Source organism: Vanellus vanellus, assembly GCF_965231255.1.
Source record: "Vanellus vanellus genome assembly, chromosome: 3".
NCBI classification, from domain to species: domain Eukaryota; kingdom Metazoa; phylum Chordata; class Aves; order Charadriiformes; family Charadriidae; genus Vanellus; species Vanellus vanellus.
The window spans coordinates 104,785,509-104,809,906 of record NC_138907.1 but is presented as its reverse complement, the minus strand read 5'-3'; the positions used below and the strand labels follow the sequence as shown (position 1 = coordinate 104,809,906).

The following is a 24,398-nucleotide window of genomic DNA, read 5'->3' as shown; positions in this document are numbered from 1 at the left end:
AAAAGAAAAGTTTAATTTGAAAAGATGGAGTAAATTTGACACTACCTTGGGTAATGATTGTCCCTGTTCTTTACAAAGTGTAAAGGAAGTCAGCCCTAAGTGCCTGAATCTTCTCCACACGTTTTAATTGTTAACAGTAAAGCTCTTTTAATCAAATAATAGGAAGCAGGTGGCTGTAGGCACAAACTGCTTTCTAGTCAGGAGGGAGAGATCCAACTGGAAGACACATTTAGAAATGGAGTGATGACCCAAAGGGAAACTGTAGGGAGCATCTTCAAAACTCTGATGTGTCGAATAGTACTGCATAACCACTCGAGGTGATTGGCTGAGATAAACATTGACATAATTCTAATTGGAAAGACAAGAAAGTGAAGGTCTGACACTGGGAAATAAGATTTACAAGGACACCTGTTTATCAATGCTTATCTGATTTTGCAGATAGACCTGGCAGTGTATTTTTGCTGTGAAAAGGAGGATCCTTGCTGAAGAAGGAGGGATGCTGTGTTATTCTGAGAGCCAATAAACATCCAGGCACTCAGATAAAGACCTTTGAAGTTCAGAGGTTTAAATAAACCCAGGGTTTTAAAACAAAGTTAGAAATAGTTTACTTTTTTCCATAAAAACTGTATGTGTATCTTATGTGTATATAAAATGTAGGTGATATGACTTTTTTCAGCTATAGAGATATGCCCCTTTAAAAAAAAAAAAAAAGAAAAATAAAGAAGCTGAGTTTCTCCCTTAATGAAATAAAATGTTATTTAAAAAAAGATCCTTCTTAAGGAAATTCATTTAGAGGTGTGTGGAACTGTTTGACATTTTAGAAGCATCATGTCAGTAGTAGCTGATCAGATTCACTTCACATGCTGGTGATAAAACCATCTCACAAATCAAATACAGCAACTCTACAAATTTTATAAAATCCAGTCCCAGAGCTTTTCCCAGAAAAGAACTGCTCACTCAGTTTGAGCTTATAGTTACTGATTTTTAACCACATCACATTAATTTTAAAAATCATAGTTTACAATGCTGTAATATAGTTTATAGTTTATAAAATTAAAAAAAAAAAACACCGCCACCACCAAAACCAAAACAGTTTAGAGTTCCAAGAATAAAAACACAATATGAAAAAAAGACTCTTAAAATCAGTCAGGGGACTATAAGAAAGGCTAAAAGCTCTAAATATTGTTTCTTTACCCTGGAAGACAAAGTATGAAATTTATATCTTAATTATGGCAAACACACAGTTCAATAATTAGGTCTACATTTTATCTCACAAGACATTTTGATTTTATTTTCTATCACAATTCTAAATATTCCTCTTTCTTATTTTTTTTTTTTCTCTAAGTAAAAGAAACATGCATTACTTATATCTTTCACTGACTTTAAAGTTTGTACAGCTTGGGGATCAATCCTTTCAACCCAAGCGCTTTGTTCTCTGCCCAGTATTCTGACACATGCCATGTGCTATTAACGATTTGATGAATGAAATGAAAGCATGTGACCACCTACCCACACACCTTGGCAGAGGTGCACTCCATACACGCCGACCACCTCCCAGGCAGGTAAGCTTATTAGCACCTTCCAGGCGATATCCAGGGAAACAAGAAAAGATCAAGGAATCTCCAACACCAAAATGAAAACCAATTCGCCTGCTGAAGGCAGGAACACCAGGATCATCACATGGTTCCAGATCATACTCTGCAGACAATAAAATGTAATATATAAATAAATGGGACAAGTTGTCCACGTGGAAAAAAAATAAAAGGTTACCAAATTAGTTGTATTATGTCAGTACAGAACACTTGGAAAACATGTATATCAGAGCTGTGTTCTCTACTAAACCCTAGTACTGTTTCTGTATGTCTATTATGGCTATATATACAGTAATTATGTATCTATTGTGTCCCACCCACACTACAATTATTTTCTTAATTTCAGGGGCTGTAATCAGCTTGTACTGTAAGTGGTTTACTATAATTTTGTTTAATTACATCCTTTGGATATCATTCTTGGTTCATTTAATCTGAACTCCCAAACAGCTTTAAAAGCGAGATTAAAGTTTAAAAAAAATCATTATTTAATGAGGAAAATAAAAAAATCAAACAAAGAGTCAGGTGAATGAAAAGAAATATGACCACATTTTTCAAAAGTGTGCTTGAGTTTCCTAAGTAAAGCTACACTCAGTTGGGCAATCTCTATTTGCATGCCTTTTAGAAACTCTACAGGCATCACCCAAATGAAAACAAATATATGCATATTTTATTGAAAGAAGTCTCAAGTGCCTATTTTTTTAGTCTCTTACAACTATGCATCAGGAATAATTCAGATTGAGTTAGAACAAATTAATGGCAAAAAATCATGGTCGTTACATACACAGGGACTACATCAAACTCATGAAATGCCTGAGCCACACATTCCCTCATCCTCACAGACAATGCTGGGGAAGTATCACTGTATGTTTGACCTATTTTGTGGGGTTTTTTTCTTCCTTAGATATTCACTACTGACCACTGTTTGAGAAAATATGTTGAAAAAGATCAACTTTAGTTCAAAAAGTCTGATTTTAATTTTGGAATAGGATCCAAAGACCCAAGAGATCACTTAGAAGAGAGACATTTTGGGTAAGTGATAAGAAAAGACATTTTTGAAAACATTTACCTTAGAAGTTGGTAGAAGGTAGGGTTAAATCCACTTAATTAGAGGAAGAAACTACATTTAGTCAGGGCAAGAAATTAACCCAATGTTTCTGAATGAGCATTTAAATAGATGACTTACTGAATAAAATAAATAAAGAAATCCTTCCTTATAGTAACTGTCTTGTGAGAAGGGCCTGAACAGTACAAGGAATCTATAAATCACACTAGTTTCTGCTGGCAAAAATTGTACGTTTAAAAAACACATAATCTACTACCTCTGCTCAGCTCTATAAAGACTGAGGTAGACATGGATATACCCTATGGCAAACCTTTAGACACCTGGGAATTTCCTGACAAATTTCTGTCTTAGATAACATTTAAAACACATTAAGGTCGTCTCACTAAATACTTCTTACTATGGAGAAATACATTCTGATTGTGTGAAAATAAGAAAACAGACTTATCCATCTATGTCATAAAATTAGTGTACCTGATAATATTTCTCAAACTATTTATTCAATATAAATGATGGCATATGATGGCTATCATATGTGTATGTGTATGTCAGTTGTAGACAGGGCATAAACTTTTGTTTGTGTTTGAAAAATTCTTTGATCCACAGTTTTTCCCTTTGCATCCATAATGATATTTTGTATATTTTTCTAAAAGTTACCTGGCCCTCTACCGCTTTGAGTTATTTATGAATAAATTATCAGAGACATCATTTCATATTCACATTTAGATTCCAAACTTGCAAAACTGCTGACCTCTGATTTGGTTAGTCCAAAGTATCCAGAACAAATGTAACTCAGCATTTGATATGAGTAAATCCAACATGATTGCTCTAATCAGTGAGGTGGTTTCTTTTTCTTTTTAACTAAGCAAGCTAAATGAGATACATTATTCATAAATACCAAATCTGTAAACATTGCCAGATCTCAACAAAATGAATTAATTGTTTTTCAGTTCTCAGAAAAGAGAGAGCTGGAGAGCTGGATACATGCGTTCCTTATGTATTTCTTCCACAGAATATCCATGGGCATGAGCATCTCAACTAGCAGTTGATTCTTTCACATGCATATCTGTAAATATTCTACATTCCAGTAATAGAGATAGGCAAAGAAAATTATTGAGAAATGTATTTTATATGTCATCCAGTTTTAGAAGACTGTAAATAACAAGCAGTAACTTAAATTTTTCAATTATCTTGAAGAGGAATTTGTAAAAAATATCAGAACTTCTTCATATGTCAACAGATTTTTTTTTATTTATTTTATTTTTAGATATACATCTTCTTTTCCAAAATCAGTCTTCAATTTAGACTCCTCTGTGACTCTTAGTTAGCACATGAAGGCTTTTTTACAGTTCCTATAGTTCCTTTAGTAAAACAGTACCAGTTAGTTTCTTTCTTTTGAAGAACTACCTTCTATCTTTTTACTTTTTTCCTCTTATTTTTCCTCCAGACTTCTTTTTCACACTGTTGATGGTTCTCTGAGAACAGGGAAAACGTCACCTTAAAGCAGTCACATCACCAACGTCCTTCTCAATCTGTTAGCCACCTTTATAAACCTTAGCTATTTTTCTACAATAGAGACTATACAATTTCTATTGACTTTTTTTACTGGTTCTTCATAATGTTTCTGCTATCTACAACTAAAAATATTATCTGGAAGTAGTTTCTGGATATTTAGCAGAATGGACTTTCTTACCTGAAAATGTTATGTTGAAGCCTTCATACGAAATTGAAAAATCAGATATAAATCGAAGCTGTGCAGTAAAATTTCCAAAGAGGCCAGCTTTAATTGTAGAGGGTAAGACTGAGCCAGTTAACCTGGCTACTGGTTCTGTAAAGCTGCCATCTTCAGTGATGAGCAAATAGTCATGAGAGCTCTCAAGGTGAAAGGTATGAAAAACCAGCTGGACACCTTTGAAAATATTAAAAAGGGGGAAAAGAAAAGCAATTAATACATAGGTGACACAGAAAGTAAATCTTACATTATATGGAAAGATTTTTAGAAAAAAGATACACATGTAATCAAAACCTGAAATTCAGAAAACAAAACTTGCAGAAAGCACTTGGGCTTAACCAATCGATATATGCAGTGTGGATGTGTGGATGTTTGTTTAGTTCACTGGAAATCAATAGCTCCCACAAGAGAACTGATGGGATTCAGTGTTATGTGTATACGGTACTCTGAAAATCTAAATTTGCATTGTGTAGATTTTATTCAAGTTCTTCTATGTCTCTTTTATTTATAAACTCTACCATGATCTCACTATTAAACTAGGAGATGTATTTTAATAATTGGCTAAAATTTTGTACTCATGTTTTATTTTTGCATTTCCTACAACACAATTCTGTTTCTTACTCTTAACTTCAGGGAAGTGCCCATATACAAGGAAAAGCAGATACTAGTTTTATGGACGGTCTTCCATAAATACAGATTCGTATTTTCTGGGACCAGTCTTTTTACTCAAGTCATGACTGTTTTTTCAGTTCCCAACTTCCAGTCCAGCAATGAATTAGATTTTGAATTACAGTTATTTTTTCAAATACAATTATTTACTGTGGGGAACAACATTCTTCTTTGAATGTCTTCTTATATATTTTACATTTAAAATGCCATATGAGTTTTAAACAAAAAAAACAGTCCATAAAAATATTTTAAACAATAGAAACTTCTAATATACTTCTCAGATTATCACATATAACAAAGACTTTTCTTGTCATAGAAAGGAGATTGAGGAGTACTTTTATTATGTTTTGATTTAATGGTATGGAACACATCATTAGTACTTCCTAGGCTTTTTAATTTAGTTCTTTCATGTATTTCCCTAACGGATAAGCTGCCACATTTAACCATGCATCCAAATGTTACGCTGCTGTATATATTACAAAAAGATATATAATTTTTGACCCTAATGATTTAAGTCTGAAATCTAAGGTTACTAATATACAGATCAAAACTGCTTCTTCATGCTTAATAATGGAGAAGAGCTATCAATAAGGTTCTGACAGCTTTCACTGAAAAATATAGTGCTATTTAACAAGTAACTATCATTTTCATATATTTTACTTCTACTTTCTGCCCGTTTTTCTAAGACAGACTAAAACACTTTTCTACTGGTAGCTGTTAAAAGAATGTTTCTTTTGCAAAATAAACACAAACTAGAAACACCACGTTTGAATATATTTATTTTGGGAAATTAAACTTCTTCCTCAGAAGAATGGCAGAAAGCACTGATCTAATTCAGTTCATAAAAAGTATTTTATAGTGTTTGTGTGTTTGACTTTTTTAAACATAGACATGACAGATACATATGCAATTCATAGTAGATTCTTACCCTTGCCATGTGACACTTCAATTGTCCAAGTGCAGTTTAAAGAGTTTGGATAAAAATCAGGAAAACCTGGAGAAAGAACGGTTCCACTCTTCCCATGAATATATCCACCACATAAAGCTTAAGAGAGAGAGAAAAAAAAAGGGGGGGGGGGGGGGGGGGGCAGGGGGGGATAGGAACAGAAGTCATACAGAAGTCCTGTTTTTTATTAAAAAAAAAAAACAAACTAGTTCACTTTTTGAATTACCCTTAAAATTAAAATTAGGATCAAGTACTAAAATAAGAAGTTAAATTGTCCAAAGCTATGACATTCACATTTCAAAACAATTTCTTTATTCTTAAATTAGACCTTCAAAGGGAGATTATTTTTCATCTACAGCCTCCTCTGTTCATTAGCAGAACACAAAATGAGTAAAACAAATATTGCAAATATTAATTCCTATTGTAGAAGTATTTAAGAAGTAATTTTTTATTTTTGTGAACTCAAAAATCAAATACCTTGCAGCTACTTTTCTTCCACTACACATTTAGAAAGGTATATATTTCATCACGTTTTTAGCAAACAAAAATATTTAAGACACAAAATGTATTTTTTTCAAATAATAGAAAAGTTTGTCTCTATTTGATTTCATCTGCAATGTTCAGTGGAAAAAAAGTGTATTTTGCACTCTTTCAAAGATTCAGATTGTCCCATCATAAGTAATTTGTTTGGAGTATTTTGAAAGACACAAGAACTACGGTAAAAGACATTTTATGCATACTAGCATGTGCTAAACTAAGCTGCTCAAATTTGCATGGCAAATTAATTAAAGATTAAGATTTGCATGCTAAATTGCTCACTGATCTTATAAATATGGCATGGCTGTACTTTTCACTCATTTGTTGCTGTCCAGCTTTTTATGGTTTTGTTCTTTTTTAAATTTTAATAAACTAAATATTTAACAATAAAGCAAAAAAGTATTCAAATGCTTTCAGTCTTCTTCCTTACATAGAGGGATATACTTTGTCATAAGCTAGATGGCAAATATATATAAAATGTTCAATAAACTTGCACTACTTGTATGCAGATGTATATATGTATACATACAAACATGCTGAAGTTATAGCTAAAGGGTTTTTTTTGTTTACTATTAAACTAAGGTGTTTGTTAAAGTTTTTTATGTTTTTTGATTTTATGTATTTTATATATATATAAGTAGAAGGAAAGGAAATGTTTCTGGCCTGGTTTTGTCTGCATACATGCATTTATGTATGTAAGTATGAATGAGAATATGCATGGATAAAACAACAGTAAATATATGGTTGATAACATTACTCAATAATAAATAACATAATTACAGATATCAGGTTCATAATGAGTAAATGAACGGTGGTATACATTCATTCAAAATCCCTCTTATTCTGTAAACATCACAGAAGGAAGAAAAATATTTGACTGTGCAACATTCCTTCAAGCAGATATTAAATATTTACAAAGAATTTACATAGATAGTTTAAAATTTAAAATATGTAAATGAACTATTTTTATTTAGCTCTCACTAGAAAATTATTTTCACACTCCACTTTGAGATTATAGTACTTTGAGAATGACACGTTACTTACAGTGAACTTTAGCCACTGTGTCTCTGTACACAGTTCTTTATCTTCTTTGTTGGCATGAAACAAAGCAACATGTTTTTCCTTTAGGGATTTATTCTGCTTATTTAATTTCTGAAGTTGCAATTTTGTGAACATCAACAGTCTACAGGTGACTGCAAAGAGCTCATAGAATCATAGAATAGTTTCGGTTGGAAGGGACTTTTAAAGGTCACCTAGTCCAACCCCCCTGCAACAAGCAGGGACATCTTCAACTAGATCAGGTTGTTCAGAGTCCCGTCCAACCTGACTGTGAATGTTTCCCGGGACGGGGCATCTACTACCTCTCTGGAAAACCTGTGCCAGTGTTTCACCACCCTCATTGTAAAAAAATTCTCCTTTATATCTAGTCTAAATCTACCCTCTTTTAGTTTAAAACCATTACACCTTGCCCTATCACTCCATGCCCTGCTAAGTTTGTCCTCATCTTTCTTGTAGGCCCCCTTTAAGTACTGAAAGGTCACAGTGAGGTCTCCCCAAAGCCTTCCCTTCTCCAGACTGAACAACCCCAACTCTCTCAGCCTGTCCTCATAGCATAAGTGATCCAGCCCTCTGATCATTTTTGTGGCCCTCCTCTGAACCCGCTCCAACTGGTCCATGTCTTTCCTGTGCTGAGGGCTCCAGAGCTGGATGCAGTAGTCCAGGTGAGGTCTCACCAGAGCAGAGTAGAGGGGCAAAATCACTTCCCTTGACCTTCTGGCCACGCTGCTTTTTGATGCAGCCGAGGATACAGCTGGCCTTCTCAGTGCTGTGAGTGCATGTTGTTGGCTCATATGCAGCTTTTCATCCACCAGTACCCCCAAGTCCTTCTCAGCATGGCTGCTCTCAATCCCTTCACGCTCCAGCCTGTATTGATACTGTGGGTTGCCCCAGCCCAGGTGCAGGACCCTGCACTTGGCCTTGTTGACCTTCATGAGGTTCACATGGGACGACTTCTGCAGCCTCTCCAGGTCCCTCTGGATGACATCCTGTCCCTCAGGCATTTCAATCACACCACCCAGTTTGGTGTCGTCCACAAACTTGCTGAGGGTGCACTTGATCCCACTGTCTATGTCATTGATGAAGATATTGAACAGTACTGGTCCCAATACAAACCCCTGAACAACATCATTTGTCACCAATCTCCATCTGGACATTGAGCCATTGACCACTACCCTCTGGATGTGACCATCCAACCAATTCCTCATCCACAAAACAGTCCACCCATCAAATCCATACCTCTCCAATTTCGAGAGAAGGATGTTGTGGGGGACCGTGTCTAGACTTCTGTAAAGAAGTCTAGACAACATCGATAGCTCTTCCCTTGTCCACAGATATAGTCACTCCATCATAGAAGGCCATGAGGTTGGTCAGGCAGGACTTGCCCTTGGTGAAGCCATGCTGGCTGTCCCAAATCACCTCCCTGTCCATCAGCCAATTCCATCAGAACTCTGGGATGCATCTCGTCAGGTCCCATAGAATTCTGTATATTCATGTTCCTCAGGTAGTCATGAACCTGATCTTCTCTTACAGTGGGAGATACTTTGCTCCCCCAGCCCTGCCTTGCAGTCCATCCACTCGAGAGGTGTGGGGAGAGAAGCTGCAAGTGAAGACTGAGGCAAAAACTTTGTTAAGTACCTCAGCCTTCTCCTTGTCTGTTGTTACCAGTTTGCAGTCTTGCTCATCAGATGGGGTACACTTTCTTTGACCTTCCTTTCTGACTGACATATCTGTAGAAGCCTTTCTTATTATTTTGTATCACTTTCCAAGTTCAGCTCCAGCTGTGCCTTGGCCTTCCTGACCCCACCCCAACACAACCAGGCAGCACTCCTATACTCTTCCCAGGATTCCTATCCCTGCTTCCACTGCCTGTGCAGTGTCTTGTCCTTTATTTTCACCAGCAGGACCTGACTCAGCCATGCAGGTCTCTTGCACTCCTTTCCTGATTTCTTACACCTGGGGATTGAGAGCTCTTGTGTTCTATGTTAAAGCACCCTTAAAGATCTGCCAGCTCTGTTCTGCTCCCTTGTCCCTGAGGGCATTTTCCCAGGGGGTCCTATTGACTAAGTCCTTGAAGAGCTGGAAGTTTGCTTTCCTAAAGTTCATTTCAATCTTAGTTAAATCTGTCACATTCCATAAATTTGGGTCACAACTTTTTGAACCTCAAAAGGCAAATACACTAACACAATGATCACCTAAAAGAATGTGAGTTTTATTTTTAATTTTTAGACTACTTAATTCAATGTAGTTGAATATGTGAGGAAAAAAGAAGAAACTGAGTGGAACCCTTGCATGTTGCTTGCTTAGAGGCCTTACTCCAGAAAGGCTTGAAATTTTCTATTATACACTTATACTGAAAGTGGGTTATGGGCCTGGGAAATAAGGACTGTGAAAATTAACTAGATCTTTCTGTAGTTCAACATTCATATGCAAACAAAAGAGTTGGATATTGGTGGTTTGACTCAAAAATACATTCACAATTTTTAGCACAAAATAAATTGAAAAAGAATAGGATACTATTCAAAGTTAAGATTCCTACAACAGTTTTCTACAACCCATTGCAGCAAAGCAAACAAGCAAGAGGAGCCCATAAAACCAATGAAGAATATTAAAATTGCTTTGCTCATTTTAAAATTACCGCTTATAGTAAAATTTGTGACACTTCAAATTCATCAACATATAGTCTAAAATTTGAACACAAAATGCAATTGAAAACAATAGTTTGCTTCTGTCCTTGCAAAGGAGGAACAAGCTGTAATGCTTACAAGGTGAGTGAGTTTCAATGGTAGATTAGTTTGCATTGTAGTGATTAAAATTGTAGTGATTGTCTCCAAGCAGTCAAGGACTTTATCAGCTTCCCATAGAAGCTGAGAGGGAGCATAGACAGGACAACTGACGCAAGCTGGCCAATGGAATATTGCATACCATAAGTATTATGCGCACTATATAAATGGGGGTTCGCAGGGCGACAGGGATATGCAATCCCTGCTCAGCATGCACTGGGCAATTGATCAGCGGGTGGTGAGCAATTGCATTGCATCACTCATTTTGTATATTCTTTTACTTTTTTTTTTTTTTTCTCTTCCATTGCTGTTCTATTAAACTGTTTTTATCTCAACCCACAAGATTGGGTGTTTTTTCTCCCTTTTCTCCCTGTCACAGTTGGGAGAGGGATGGAGGAGTGAGTGAACGGCTGCATGGTCATACCTGCCATCTGGGGTTAAACCATAACACTAATGTAAGTAATTCACTAAAGCAAGAGCCTTTGTTGGTATGGTCTTGGTTCTTGTCTCTTCACACATTGATCTGTCATCACTGCCTTAGAACACAGTTATATCTTAACAAGACGCCTGATCAAGACAAACATGCTTTTAAAGGTAATCATTTAGCAACTAGAAGGGAGAAAATAGGAAGTTTTAGCAGGAAATTTTAACAGAAGCAGCTTATGGAGAATTTTAAGAGATGCTGGGTTCTATCCCTATTGAAATACTCAGCTACATTTGGATCTTATTTTCTGTGGTTTCTATCAGAGGGATTTTGTAGCAACTATACAAGCATTCCACGAAAAAAATGAGTTGATTCTGTACTTCATAGAAAAAGAACTTAGAAAAAAATCCAACGATAAAAAAGACCACAGAAATATAGTATAATTCAGCATTTTAAAAACGTTTCATGAAAGTTCTAGACAGTTTCACGAAAGTTCTAGACAGTTTCATGTTGCACATCCTCCAAAATAATGAACAACCCAAAATTTCAAAACAAAAATATGTCAAGAAAATTAATTACATAGGCTTATCATGATTGGTTTTGATATTGAGTATACTAAATTTTGAGCAATCATTTTGGTATTCCGTATTCTAAGTTTAAAATGTAAGTTAAGTTTATTGGCTTTGTTTTGAAATTATTAGTTGTATGGCACCGTTTTCATTCGCATTTGAACAGTGGCACCCTCTGAGAATTCTGATTTTTTCTATTGGTGAATGTATACCTGTAAATTTCACTGTACATTAAGGTACTTGACTGAAAGTTGTTTCAGAGATGTAAAGTATGGCTTTTATTAACAGTACAATAATGTTTGAAAAGTATGGATCTTGGTGTAACCAAAGGGAGGTAGTAGCAATGATAAGCTTAATTAGTTCTCAAAAACAGGAGATTAACTTTCTTGGACTTTAAAGCTGCCATCTGAAGAACTTGACACTTACCATCACAGCTCGGTAATGCGTGATTCCACTGATGGTTTCTTTCACATATGAGTGGTTCTTCATCACTCAGTGTATATCCCGGATCACAGCTAAAAGTTACGGTAGAGCGGATATTAAAGTTGTTACCATGGCGATGGCCATTCACGGGAATCCCTGGGTCAAGGCAGGAATCTGATTCCAGAGTAACACCTGAAACACACAGATTTAATTTGTTTATTTTCCTTTTTTTTTCCAGATAGTAAACAGAAAAAATCCCAAACAAAACACAAAATGAGAAGGAGAGGAGGAAGAAAGAGCTCGCAAAAGATACTTGTTAGCATTCCCTGAGAACTGATGTGGGATGTAAAGCACATTGTCTAGCTGTTGTGATTGACTCAGAGCACAGTTTTTCAATTTTCAATCTCATAGAACAGAAAAGCCCAGATGAAGTAGGAAAAGATTGGAGCTTTAAAGTATATTTTATCAAGCAATGAAAAAAGTAGCCAACAAAAGCACCATACATCTGAAACTATAGGAAGATATTAAGGTTCAAAGCATGAATACAAATTTTGCTAGTATATAAATCATATTTGATTATTCCATTTCATCTATTCTATTTCTGATACTGCAGGACAATTCAACTTTCCTCTGTCATAGGAACAGTTATTTGACTTAGCAAAAAGCAGTGTCAAAAAACTGCAGTTGATGAACTCTGAAACTACTTGTTAATTCCTACAGATAGTATCCTATGCATCAAAAATAGAAAGACAATGAACATAGCTTACACAATTGTGTAACTCTTATCTGACAGAAGGAGTCTTTAGTAATTATGTCTTATAGCAGAGATGGAATAGTGTTTGGTAAATAAACCTGGAGCTATACACTGAACAAGGTAAAAAACCCCAAAATTATCAAATGGAGGCTCATTAACCAAGCATTATCCATTATGCTTATAGTGATAGCAAACGATTGTGGAATTTAATCATGTAATGAGCTATAATGGATACACACAAGGGAAACAAATTAAGACTATCTATTCAGATTAAAGGAGTTTCTTTTATTTTCTGTTACTAAGTGTGGTGGGTTGACCTTGGCTGGCTGCCAGTCCCCTACCCAGCTGCTCTCTCACTTCCCCCCTCAACAGTACAAGGGGAGAAAATAAGATAGAAAATAAGATGAAAAAGCTCATGGGCTGAGATGAAGACAGAGAGATCACTTATCAATTATCATCACAGTCAAAACAGATTCAATTTGAGGAAAATTAATTCAATCTATTGCCAATTGAAAATAGAGTAAGTTGGTGAGAAACAAATACAAAACCTAAAATACTGCCATCACCACCCTCTTCTTTCCAGACTCAAGTTCACTCCTGTATTCACAATCCCTCTATCTCCCCACCCCTCCCCAAGCGGCATGGCAGGGATGGGGAATGGGGGTTGCGGTCAGTCCATAACAGCTCATCTCTGTGCTCCTTCCTCATCGTACTTTTCCCCTGCTGTAGCATGAGTCCTTCCCACAGGCTGCAGTCCTTCAGGATAAACCTATTCCTACCTGGGCCTGCATGGGCTGCAGCTTCCTTCAGGGAATATCCACCTGCTCTGACATGAGGCCGGCCATGGGCTGCAGTGTGCATATCTGCTCCACTGTGGTCTCTTCCATGGGCTGCAGGGGAACATCTGCCTGGAGCACCTCTTTCTTCTCTGACCTTAGCTTTTGTAGGATTGTTTCTCACACTTTCTTTTCCTCACTCCTCCCTCAGCTATGCAGCATTTTTGCCCTTTCTTAAATATGTTATCACAGAGGTGACACCAGCTTGGCTTGTGGACTGTGCCCTGCAGGGAGTCAGTTGGAGTCAGATGGCACCATCTGTGTCTGGCATGGGGCAGCCTGTAGCCTTTCTTCACAAACGGCATCCCTACAGCCCCCCTGTAACCAAAACCTTGATGCCTACACCTGATAGACTGTGTCATGTGCCTGGAAACAAGAATGACTGAGTTAGATAGAACCTCTTCAGTGATGGGGACATTGTTCCTTCTTGTGTGAGAAGCTGAGTATGTCCAGAGGAACACCTTGAGAATGCTGGCTGTAGTGGGTAAAAAGACAACTGAGAGTATGAAGCACACAGCCAGCATGAAGCCTGCAGTAAAAGGAAAAACTAGAAGCTGGTTGAAAACAGCAGGTAGCAAACACATAGTTGTCGTGGTTTGGGCCGGACTGGCCACTGAAAAAAACGATGGATGCTCTCCTGACTGAGCAAGCCCCAGAGATAACAGAGAGACCCTAAGGAGCTTGTGTAGAGTTTTTTGCAACCCAAAAAGCCACTGAACTGTTTAAAAAACTGCCCACAAAGGGACAGGAAGCATATGTGTGTGTCTGAATTTTTATAAACACTTTAATGTTTGTTCTCACACAATTTTTTTGTCTACTTTATTTTGAAAAATTACCTGTTGTGAGCCTGTTTAAATAACACTGGACTTTGGAGTTTAAAATTACTTGTCAGGTTTTGGTATAAAATGTAGACATATCAACCTCAAAGCTCTGGCACCCATTTCATGAACTTAAGTGTCTTCACATTATTTTTCACATTAATTTCAGTATTTCGGTGCTGGGTCAGAAAGAATGCTGTAAATCGGCATGATTTCATATGGGTGATGTCATCATTCATACACGCTGTGAGAGCCTTGAGCAAGATTAGTTCCCCTGGGGTCTTAAAGACTTTACGTGCTTCCTTACAGGTGACCTGAATTTCAAGCATGAATCTTTCCAGTCTACTTTTTGTTGAAGTTCCTTCCTCAAAGGCAACTGCTGACAGCACAAAACTCTCCATAGCAGAGCGTTAGGCATTTCCCAGCTCCTTAGCCCCCTAAACACACGCTGAAGGCGCTGCTGCTCTCAGCTGCCTGTTTATCTATACCTGTTTCAGTGGAAGTTGTGCTCTTGGTTTACTGCTTTGATCCTGCTTTATTTATCCAGGACCATCACACAACCTTAGGGATGAAGTAGGAGGAGTTCAAAACTACGGAAAAAAAAATATTTATCAGGGCATAAAGTAAAGGTTTTAGAATTATAGATATGGGGGTTGGAAGCAGGACTACAACCAAAAATATCAAAAAATGACTCTAGATCACACAGAGAAATATTCCCTGTACCCTCCACCTATTCTTATATCTCAGTTAGAATTCAGATTTGAAAGTTTATGATCTACTTTTCATGAGGTATCCCTGTCATACTTAAATTCTAGATGAATAAGTTTCTTCTAGACTTGACTGCATGCTCTTAATGCAAATGTACCATGTTAGCTGACACAGTGCATTTTTAGATTCCCTTCACCTGTTTTAAATTGCTTAATGTAGACTCAAAGAACCCTTTTAAGTCTATAATATTCTGCACTGTATGTGCCCTAAATAAATATTAATTGTGTATGAAATTTTAACTTTGACACATAAATTTTTTTCAGACACACTATACTTTGTGTTTTGAGGTTTGTTAGAGTAGGTGGAAGTCCACAGTAGCGCTCTTAAAATTCCTTCCTCTTAGGGCAGACTTCCACCCCTGCCTCGACACATCAGCTGCTTTGGGATTCTGAGTCACATGTTAACAGGTAAACTATTACTAGTTTCTTTTTTGAAATGGTAACTCTAGATTACATTGACTCCATGGTTTCAGATTTTTGCAAGGAGACCAGAAGCTGCAGCAACCCTATCAACTTCCAAGTTGATTGAAATAGTGGTGCTGTATAAATAAACAAGGCAGCTCAGGCAACAGAGCTTCATTCTTGGGGGAAAATATTCAGTATGTAAGGTTTAGCAATCATAAATATAGCCAAAAAGAAATAATTTTCTTTGCTTCTTTGGAAAATTTAGGGTTTTTTTTCTTAATAACAGATAACATAAGACAAGCTTAATAGTGGGCAGTACTGAGATTCCTGACTACAAAATGACAGTATTAAACTGTATGTGAGAAAGTCTGGCGTAACAGTGATAAATTTTGGGCTCATGGTTTGAAAGAGTTGATTTAATACTATTCATAACAATTGGCTCAGTAAACATAAGATTAGAGTCTGGGTGAAAACCACGTCTTTTCTCTCCCACCCTACATAATGCAACATTTCCCAGGAAGAACATTCTCAGTAGATCCCTGGGAAAAAATCTCCCTCCACTTCATTCCATGTAGCAGCGGGAATTAGATAAGCAGATAATTCTATCCTACAATTTAAACATTCTCTTTTGAAAGAAACGTAACACACAATGCAAAGTAAACAGCAAGCACACAAACAGAAGATTTTGTACATCACTGAATAATTGAAAATATGGACAGCTATCCTCAAAAAATTCACTCGGTCAATATTGACATTTCATCAACCATTTATCAACTTGCTGTTGTTAGTTATATTAGATGCTTCATTGATTATTAAAATACATATTTTGCAAACACTTAGAATTATAAGTTATTTTGAGAAACTGGCTTAATCATTAGATCCCATTAGATGTCTAAAGACAAAGATAATTTGTTGCTGTAATGCATGAAGCGCACAACAGCTACACAGTTTTACATACCACATATATATTACACACTTATGCTTTTTCCTTCACACATCAAATATTCAAAATCATTAGAAAAATGTAATATTAACATGTAAGATTGCTAAGAGGTTGTCTAAAGAATGTTTATTGCACAAAATGCATGAAGAAGATAAGTCAAGTAAGAACAACAGAAAGCAAAACATGGCCATGTGCCATAACCACGTTACCCATTCATGCTAGCTACGGAGCAGTTGCTGTGTTAGGCGATGAATCTCAAAAATGTTTTGAATAATGGGAGTGTTTTGGCTGGAAGCTAGAGTGCTATTCTTTGCCATCAGTACAGATTCATTCAGAACATCAATAATGCAGATGACAGAAGTAATTTTTTGGACAGTAAGGGAAGAACATTGCCTAATAAAAGAGCTGATCATAAAGGTAGGCTTATTCTAACAATTAAGGGATGATAGTGTAAATTATCATTGCTTTGAAAAATGATCATTTTTTACAAATAAATAGAATAGGTGCTTGCTTGTTAGAATGCGGTTGCAAGAATTAGAACAAGAGGCCACACAATTAAATTAGGAGACGGCCCATTCCCTGGCACCAATTTTTCAAAGCCTGACTCAGGTAACATTCATACAAATAAAATCTCGCCCACCTCAAATAATATGGGATTCTCCCTGTTGCTTTTTGAGAACAGTCTCTGGCTGAAGTTATTTCTAGAACTATCCTCATGTACTGTATGGGAAGTTGCTAGATGGCGAGGGTCAAAATCATACAAGGGATTGTGCTTAAACTGTATCAATGACTGCAAAGACTGGAGCCAAGACTTGAGAGTTTCTTACTTACTGCATCAGATATGCATTTGTGGCCACTTGTGGCCACTACCGGAAGCATTCATGGCCATTTGTGGCTCAAGTGGCCACAAATGCTTCCCTGTAATTTTACAAGGGTGAATTGGCCTCAAAGAACCGCAAGCCTGCATGTACATTTAGTGTTCTTCCAGCAGTTCTTAAGAGTGTAGTGTTGAGTGACTGCATTGGAATTGTTTGCTATCACAATACTGACACTAAAATAAAACACTATTACATCACTAAAACCTGTGATACAGTCAGCAGATTTTAAAAATTCGTGCTAAAGAAACATATTAATGATGTTATAAAGGGGGTGGGGAAGCAAAGGTGCTCGAAAATGGGAAGAGAGAGGTGGGAGAGTGAAGGTAGTGGAAGGGAGGGTAGAGGGTGAAAGGGAAGAGGGGGTCGTGCTATTATTACATGAGCTTTTTTAATTCCTCCTCCATATAAAGTTGAAAAAAAAATCTCTCTAAAGAATATCTAGAGGGTATTTCCAAGTGACAGAGCATAATGTAGTCAAATTTAGGAGAGAACTTGGGTTCATATTATTTTTGTTAACAAACTATGGAAGTCATTTAGAATGGCAGAACTAGCATGTCACCTCTGTCCTGCTCATTGCTGACAGGGAGCACAGGCATTTTAGCAAAGTTCTAGACTGAATTCCAGGGCTAGCTGCAGTTCTTAGCTACTAGGCACATGAGACTCTTATCATGCCTTCCCTCCTGCCTCTCAAGTCATCCCTTTTCTAGATTAAACAAGTACAGACCTTTCAATGGCTCCATATGTGTCATGTTTTCCACATTAACAACCTCCTACTTATTTTAAACTGGGTTCCAAACTGTACACAATATTCTCCCTTGTCATCAAATTTAGTGAAATAATTATTTTCCAAGTCATAGATTAAATAGTCCTGTAAACAAAAATTGTCTTTTCTGTAATTCTTTTCTTTTTCTTTTCAATGATTGACTACAACAGCCCGGAGATTCTACTTCTTTGCATTACTACTACATTTTTCTCTAAACTATTTTTTTTCTGTGTAAACACCATATCCTTTTGTACTGTATTTTATACTGTATCTGTGCATGTCATTTCTCCTTCCCCATTTATGCTTAGCACGTTTCTTTACAGAATTTGATTTATTTTTTTTTTTTTTTAATTTCAGACCATCTCTTGAGCTCATCTGGCTTGTTTTGGATTCTAACCCTCTCCACCATAGTACTTCCTATAATTGTAGGTTGGAATCATCCTCAGCATTTGCAAGCATACTTCTTATATTATCATGAAAATTGTTAATAAAAATATTAGATAGTTTTGGATCTAGGCCAGATCACAGTAGGATCCTTACAAATTTGATTTAAACAATTAACTACTAATTGCTGGCTGCTCTTTGCATAAAAGTTCTCAAAGTTGTTCACAGCATCACAGAGTCACATAACAGTTGAGGTTGGAAGGAATGTCTGGAGGTCATTTGGCCCAACCCCCCTGCCCAAGCAGGGTCACATAGAGCCAGTTGCACAGAAGCACATCTGGATGCATTTTTAGTATCTCTGTTCCACAGCCTTTCTGGGCAACTTTTTACAGTGCTCGCTGAAGTACCTGTCACATCCGTAATAATTTCACCTAGACCAAATTTCTGTATTTTCTCTGGAAAACTTCTAAAAGCCTTATAAATGTCAACACAGAGCTGTTTCCTTCCTTTTCCATTCCCAAATCTACAAAAACAGATAACCTGCCAAGAAAGAAATTAGATTGGTTTGACATAGTCTGTTCTTATCAAATACAAATCATTTGTTCCTTATCACCTTGTTTATCGGCTTGAAACTAGTATCTTTAGAGTGAAGATAAAACCAATGTCCTTGATCCTTCTGGCCCTACTCTTTTTGTTTTGGTTTGGTTTTTTTTGTCCCTCTCCTTTCTTTGAAAGGTGTGTGCCCTTCTGCAATTGTTTGAAACTTCCCTAAGTTTTGAATTTCCATAATTTTGAATGGAGTGGAGACTGCATCTGCTTTGCCTTTAAGTATATAACAGGGAATTTCAGCAGTCCCTGATGAATAAAATATATCTAATTATCTCAATATTGTGTAGTATCCTCTTCCCATATGCTGTATTCTTCCCCTGTAAATGTTCACTTCATTGTGTTAAGTACATGGTCAAAATTAAGCTTTTCTGTAAATGTTGCAAAACAGAAACAGAATGTTTAGTATTCCCTATGACATCTGATGTTTGCTCAAATTTTTATTAAGCAGTGATTTTAATTTTTTTCTCTTATTTTGAATATATTTATAGATATTTTTTGCTACTGTCTTTCTGTCTTTTGCTTCTGTAACAAATAGGTACTTTGGATTTTCTGATTTTATCCTAAGAGATCTGTGCTATTCTTTGATGGCCATCTATAGCAATGTTTGACTATAGCCAACATTTGCATGATCAACTTTTGGTTTACACATCATTAAAAGGGATTTTTAAATATCTACAGAAATTGGTAGTATTTTTTCTTTCTCTCTAAAAAATAGTTTGCTATTGGGCCTTAATATAATCTCTTTTGTAAATGACTTTCAGGATCCATTCCTAAGAACATTCACCTACCAATATCTCAAGTTTGGTGAAGTTTTCTGAAAACCACTAACTCGATCACAATTGTGTTGCTGTATTCTTTCATTTCTTAAGGATCATAAAGTCTGCTATTTCATGGGCACTTTCACAAAAATCATCTTTCTTATTCAGGCTTTCTATTCGCTCTTCTTACTAGTCAGAGTAAAATCAACAGCTGAAATGAAAAGTACTTCCCCAACATTCCAAAAGCTTTTTTCCAGTGAGTGTGTCCTGCCAGTGAAAAATCTATGAATCTTTATTTCACATCCAGACTATTCATAAGGATTATTTTTTCTTGGAATGAAAAAGTGTAAGGAAATATTTTGTTTCTATGTTATCCTTGCTAAAACTGATCATGGGCTGTCTGAATGATCTTGACACTTTGTTAAGTCCATGAACATTGCATATTTGTGGATCTAAAAGTTCTTTTCCAAAACGAAATATAAACAAATACTTAATTTTATACACTATGAATAAAGTATTACCTCTATCTCTTTTATTATCTATAACTTTTCATTTAAGGAAAATCACAGCATTACTTCTACTAGATTGTACAAATGACCTAAAAGGAAAGTTTTTACAAAGATGGGTGATCCTTGACTTTAAACAATTTTCCCTGACTATGGAAGAGAATTGTAATGTTTATCAAATACATACGGCAAATAGTAATATGGAATGATTACTGTCTCGATGCGTAACTATGATCTCTGTTCCATTTTTCAGATAAATTTTAGTATAGAAGGGAATGTTAATCTATAAATAAACACAGGCTTTTAAGTAAATTATTTGGATTTAAGAAATAATAGCTCAATTTTCTTTGAAAATTGTCATGATTTCTTGTTTAAGGAAAGATGAATTTCAAACATACCTTAATAAAAGATGGCTTTATATTAATGGAATCTGTGGATAAGGCTATTTATTTCTATCTTTTTAAGAAAAAGACTAAGATTGCACAATTTATCTCACAGAATGAGAAGCTGAAAAAAAAAAACCCCAAAAACACATACCTAGGGAAGTTGAGAGATCAAGGAGATCTGAAACATGAAGCAAGGTGGTCAAAAGAAGAGAGATGAAATATTCTGAGAACATTGGCTATTTTTTCAGTAGTTTTACTTAAAGAATATTATGGGCGCTTTATTAATTTTTTTGCTTAGATGCATAAGAATTGACCTACATGATCTTGCATCAGCTATGTTGGAAGTGTCATCAAAAAGCTAAATTGCAGACATTTAAGGCAGGGAATTTACAAATTGCTTTCGCATCTGAAGTACCTTTAAAGGGTCACATTGTTATTACAGCTGTATTACAGGCATATTTTAGCTTAATAGAAATTTTCTGCCATCTCCGTACCAACTTGGTATAGCTTATACTGAGTTTTTTATTTTCAGTAAGATTAAGATCCCTCTGCTTCACAGTTCAGTGATTTAATTTATCTTCAAAGTTATGACTAGAATTGGAAGATATTTAGGACATTTCCGAATAAGATAATTATTTGAATTTCCAAAGAAAATATTCAGAAACTTTTCTTAAAACTTACAATTGAATGCCTTTTCTTCTACAAGTGGAAGAAATGTGAAACAAATGAAAGTTCTGTTGTGATATCTCTAATATTAGCAATTCCTATAGTTAAGACTCAAAGGCAATCAAAATTTTGGTCTCCCCTGTTCCTGACAGTCTACTCAGCATCTCCATAGAGTCTTTCCATCTGGTTTTGTTCTTTGAAAACACTGACTTAATCTGCTTAGTACTTCCATAGTACCAGTTATCGTAACTACCTTCTCTCTGGCATGTGCACATTTCCCAATACAGAGATAAGGACCAAGGAAGGATGTTACGTCTCATACCTGCTACAGAAATGCTTCCGGAATACCCAATGCTGACTAGCAAAGAAGAGAGACTCTGTGACAAATTCCAGTTGCATTACGTGAACACGTACAACACAATGCAACATGGAGACTAGTTTTGTTCTGTGAGAAGCCTTGTGTGAGAAGAAACCAATATAAACAGTGACACTGTGACTGACTTAATGAGCCTTGTGGAGCAAATGCACTGACATAGGTATGAAGTGTTTAGCAAGCTTTCTCTGTCCAACTTATGCTGTGAATATGGACACACACATTCCAGTTAGTGACAGGTAAAAATTCTCTGTTTACATTGCATTTTTTTTTTTCTACAAAGTGGACATTCAGGGTTAGACTCAATTTCAGTTTAAGATGTTTCCACTGGTGTGTCTATAGGCTTGTTTGGTCTTTAAGCTCCGTTCACAGTCAAAAGAGATCTGATCATCCCAGTCAGGGCAAACTAGGGAACAATCTATTCATCAAATTTACAAGGAGATGATAAAATTTGTTGTCCTAATATACAGTTCTCGTACACACGTCTCCATGGAACTGGTAGATAGAGCAAAGGGTTTGTGCAAGAGCCAAATCTCTAGTGCAGTACTTGGCAACTAGGTGGCATAGTACCTAAAAAAACTCTAACTCTTCTTGCATATGGAAGCGAATATAGCCTCCGGATTCTACTTCAGTTTACTGAATTGCTCCATGGACTCTATTGATTGCATTGACCAGATCTCTATTGCCCAAAATGTAAGATTCAGGCTCTAGACACTTCTATGTCAACGTTTAAATTTAAATGTTTAGCCTGCCAGCTGAATTTCATTCACAACGACATTAAAAGCATTAAAGAGCATTCACTGTCTGTAGCTAAGAAAGAATGTTAAGCTTTTTGTTAATGACTACTGAAATTCAGTTTTCAGATAACTATTTAATAGAAAATAATTCACAAAAAAATAAACAATCTCACTCCTTACAATGAGAACTTCAAATAATTGACTTTTTTTTAATTTCATTTCATTTTCTTATTCATTTCTAAGCAAAAATAATGCCAGCCACCCTTTTAAATGTTACTTCTACAGAAAGAGAAAGGTGCTTTATTCAGGGAGTCAATCTGCTGAGAAAGAGCCTGTAAAACAATTTTTTTAGCTTGTGTTATGACTTTTAAAATTGGAAAATTAGTTAATTTATATTATTAGTTAAATTATTTTAATTAATATAAAATAATTCTTGTATAGAAAAGCCTTTTGAAAAAGCCTTTATATATTCTATGCATGGAAACTATATGTGAAAGAAGATGAACAATATTTACTAGCATTTTGTCATCTTTACATCTAATCCAATTTCAAGGTTTAAAGTGCACTAATCAAACACAATTCTGACATTTTATCAGCCTACTTAAAGAAATAGCACTGAAAAATTAGTGTTGTGTGTGTGTGATATATTAAATCTTTCAACAAAGATAAAAAGTGAATACATGAGTACTGTTCCAAATAATTTAATAATTAGACCTTCCTCTTTAAGAATGTGTAGCACAGATATTTTATTACTAATTGTTTTCATTTTTAACAGACCAAAAGACATCTACCTGACAGGGAGCTTAAAATAAAACAAAAAATTATAAATACTTAAGGACTCTATTACAAAATCTAACAGCAACATTTAGATACAATACAATCAGGGAAAATCAGCATCTGCACGTAACTCATGCAGAAATCTACCCACTGTGCCTTGTCTTTACAGCCATGCATACTATTGTCTGTTCAGCCATTGCCACCATGTCTGAGCCAAAGCTAAAAGAAGCTATGCAGAATTTCCAAGTTCTGATGTAGCTATGAAACAAAAATTTAGGTACTCATTCCAGATTCAATACGACAGCAGAATTACTGCAATCAGGTTAGTTTCCAGATAAAAACAATTGATAAAAACAGTGTCATGTGTTTAGCTCAACCACACTAAACACGTAAGCTCTCTTTATTCAGTACTTAAGTGAATGGCTATAGTATTTTATAAAGATCAGTCTGACTTCAAGCACTTTAATACATGTCCTTTTATATATCTAATTTAAAAGCAAATGTTATTATAATGATTCTATAGTTCACAAAATATGCATTTATTTGCATTTTGGAATCATCATGGATAAGGCCCAATTCTGCTCATTACTGCAAAAGTGTATTAAACCCAGAGAAAGAGAAAAAGAGAGAGAGAAAAAGAAAGCAAGAGAGAAGGGGGAGGGGGGAACAAACCAAAAAGGACAATATATCTTTACCCACAAGGGGAAGTTTCTAAAATTATTCTCCATTTGGTTAAACACCTATGTCCATAAATATTCTGAATAACATACAAAAACTTATGAAGAAATAATTTCCCAAATGAATTAATAGTTTCAGAGTTATTTGCCAATACAAAACAGAGTAAACATAATTTGTTCTTATACAAATAATTGCTGAAGTTTATTTGTTCACATTCATTTGCTCATTTTCAAATTGAATGTTATTTTCAAAATAAAATAAAAATCTATCAGAGAAATATCAGACTTACTCTCATAGTGAATTAGGAAACCAACACTGGAACGACTGTTGTCTGTAGTGAATAGGAGATACATGTAATTTCCAGTACTGATAAGGAACTGGGGTGCTTGTGTTCCATGGTATTCTCCAATTAATGGTGATGAGTTAGCTGGTCCATCTCTGACTTCCAAAGTATCATAATTAACTTCAGTCTGAAATCTGAAAAGGAATATGCAAGTCAGCTGTTAGGTAGAGGAATGGTGTTATTTTCTTAACTGCTTGAAATGCAACCCATGATCAAGAATATCATA

General features: G+C 35.7%; 1 protein-coding gene across 1 annotated transcript in view; it reads right to left on the bottom strand.

Moving 5' to 3' along the window:
• The window catches only part of CSMD1 (CUB and Sushi multiple domains 1), a gene marked incomplete at both ends in the record, with an annotated part of 1,228,645 nt that overhangs the window by 269,349 nt on the left and 934,898 nt on the right, over positions 1-24,398 (bottom strand). Inside the window, 5 exons of the mRNA XM_082481062.1 lie at positions 1,510-1,698; positions 4,346-4,561; positions 5,982-6,098; positions 11,795-11,983; positions 24,119-24,306. Coding sequence (XP_082337188.1) covers positions 1,510-1,698; positions 4,346-4,561; positions 5,982-6,098; positions 11,795-11,983; positions 24,119-24,306 — 899 coding nt within the window. The remainder of the gene's footprint in view (positions 1-1,509; positions 1,699-4,345; positions 4,562-5,981; positions 6,099-11,794; positions 11,984-24,118; positions 24,307-24,398) is intronic.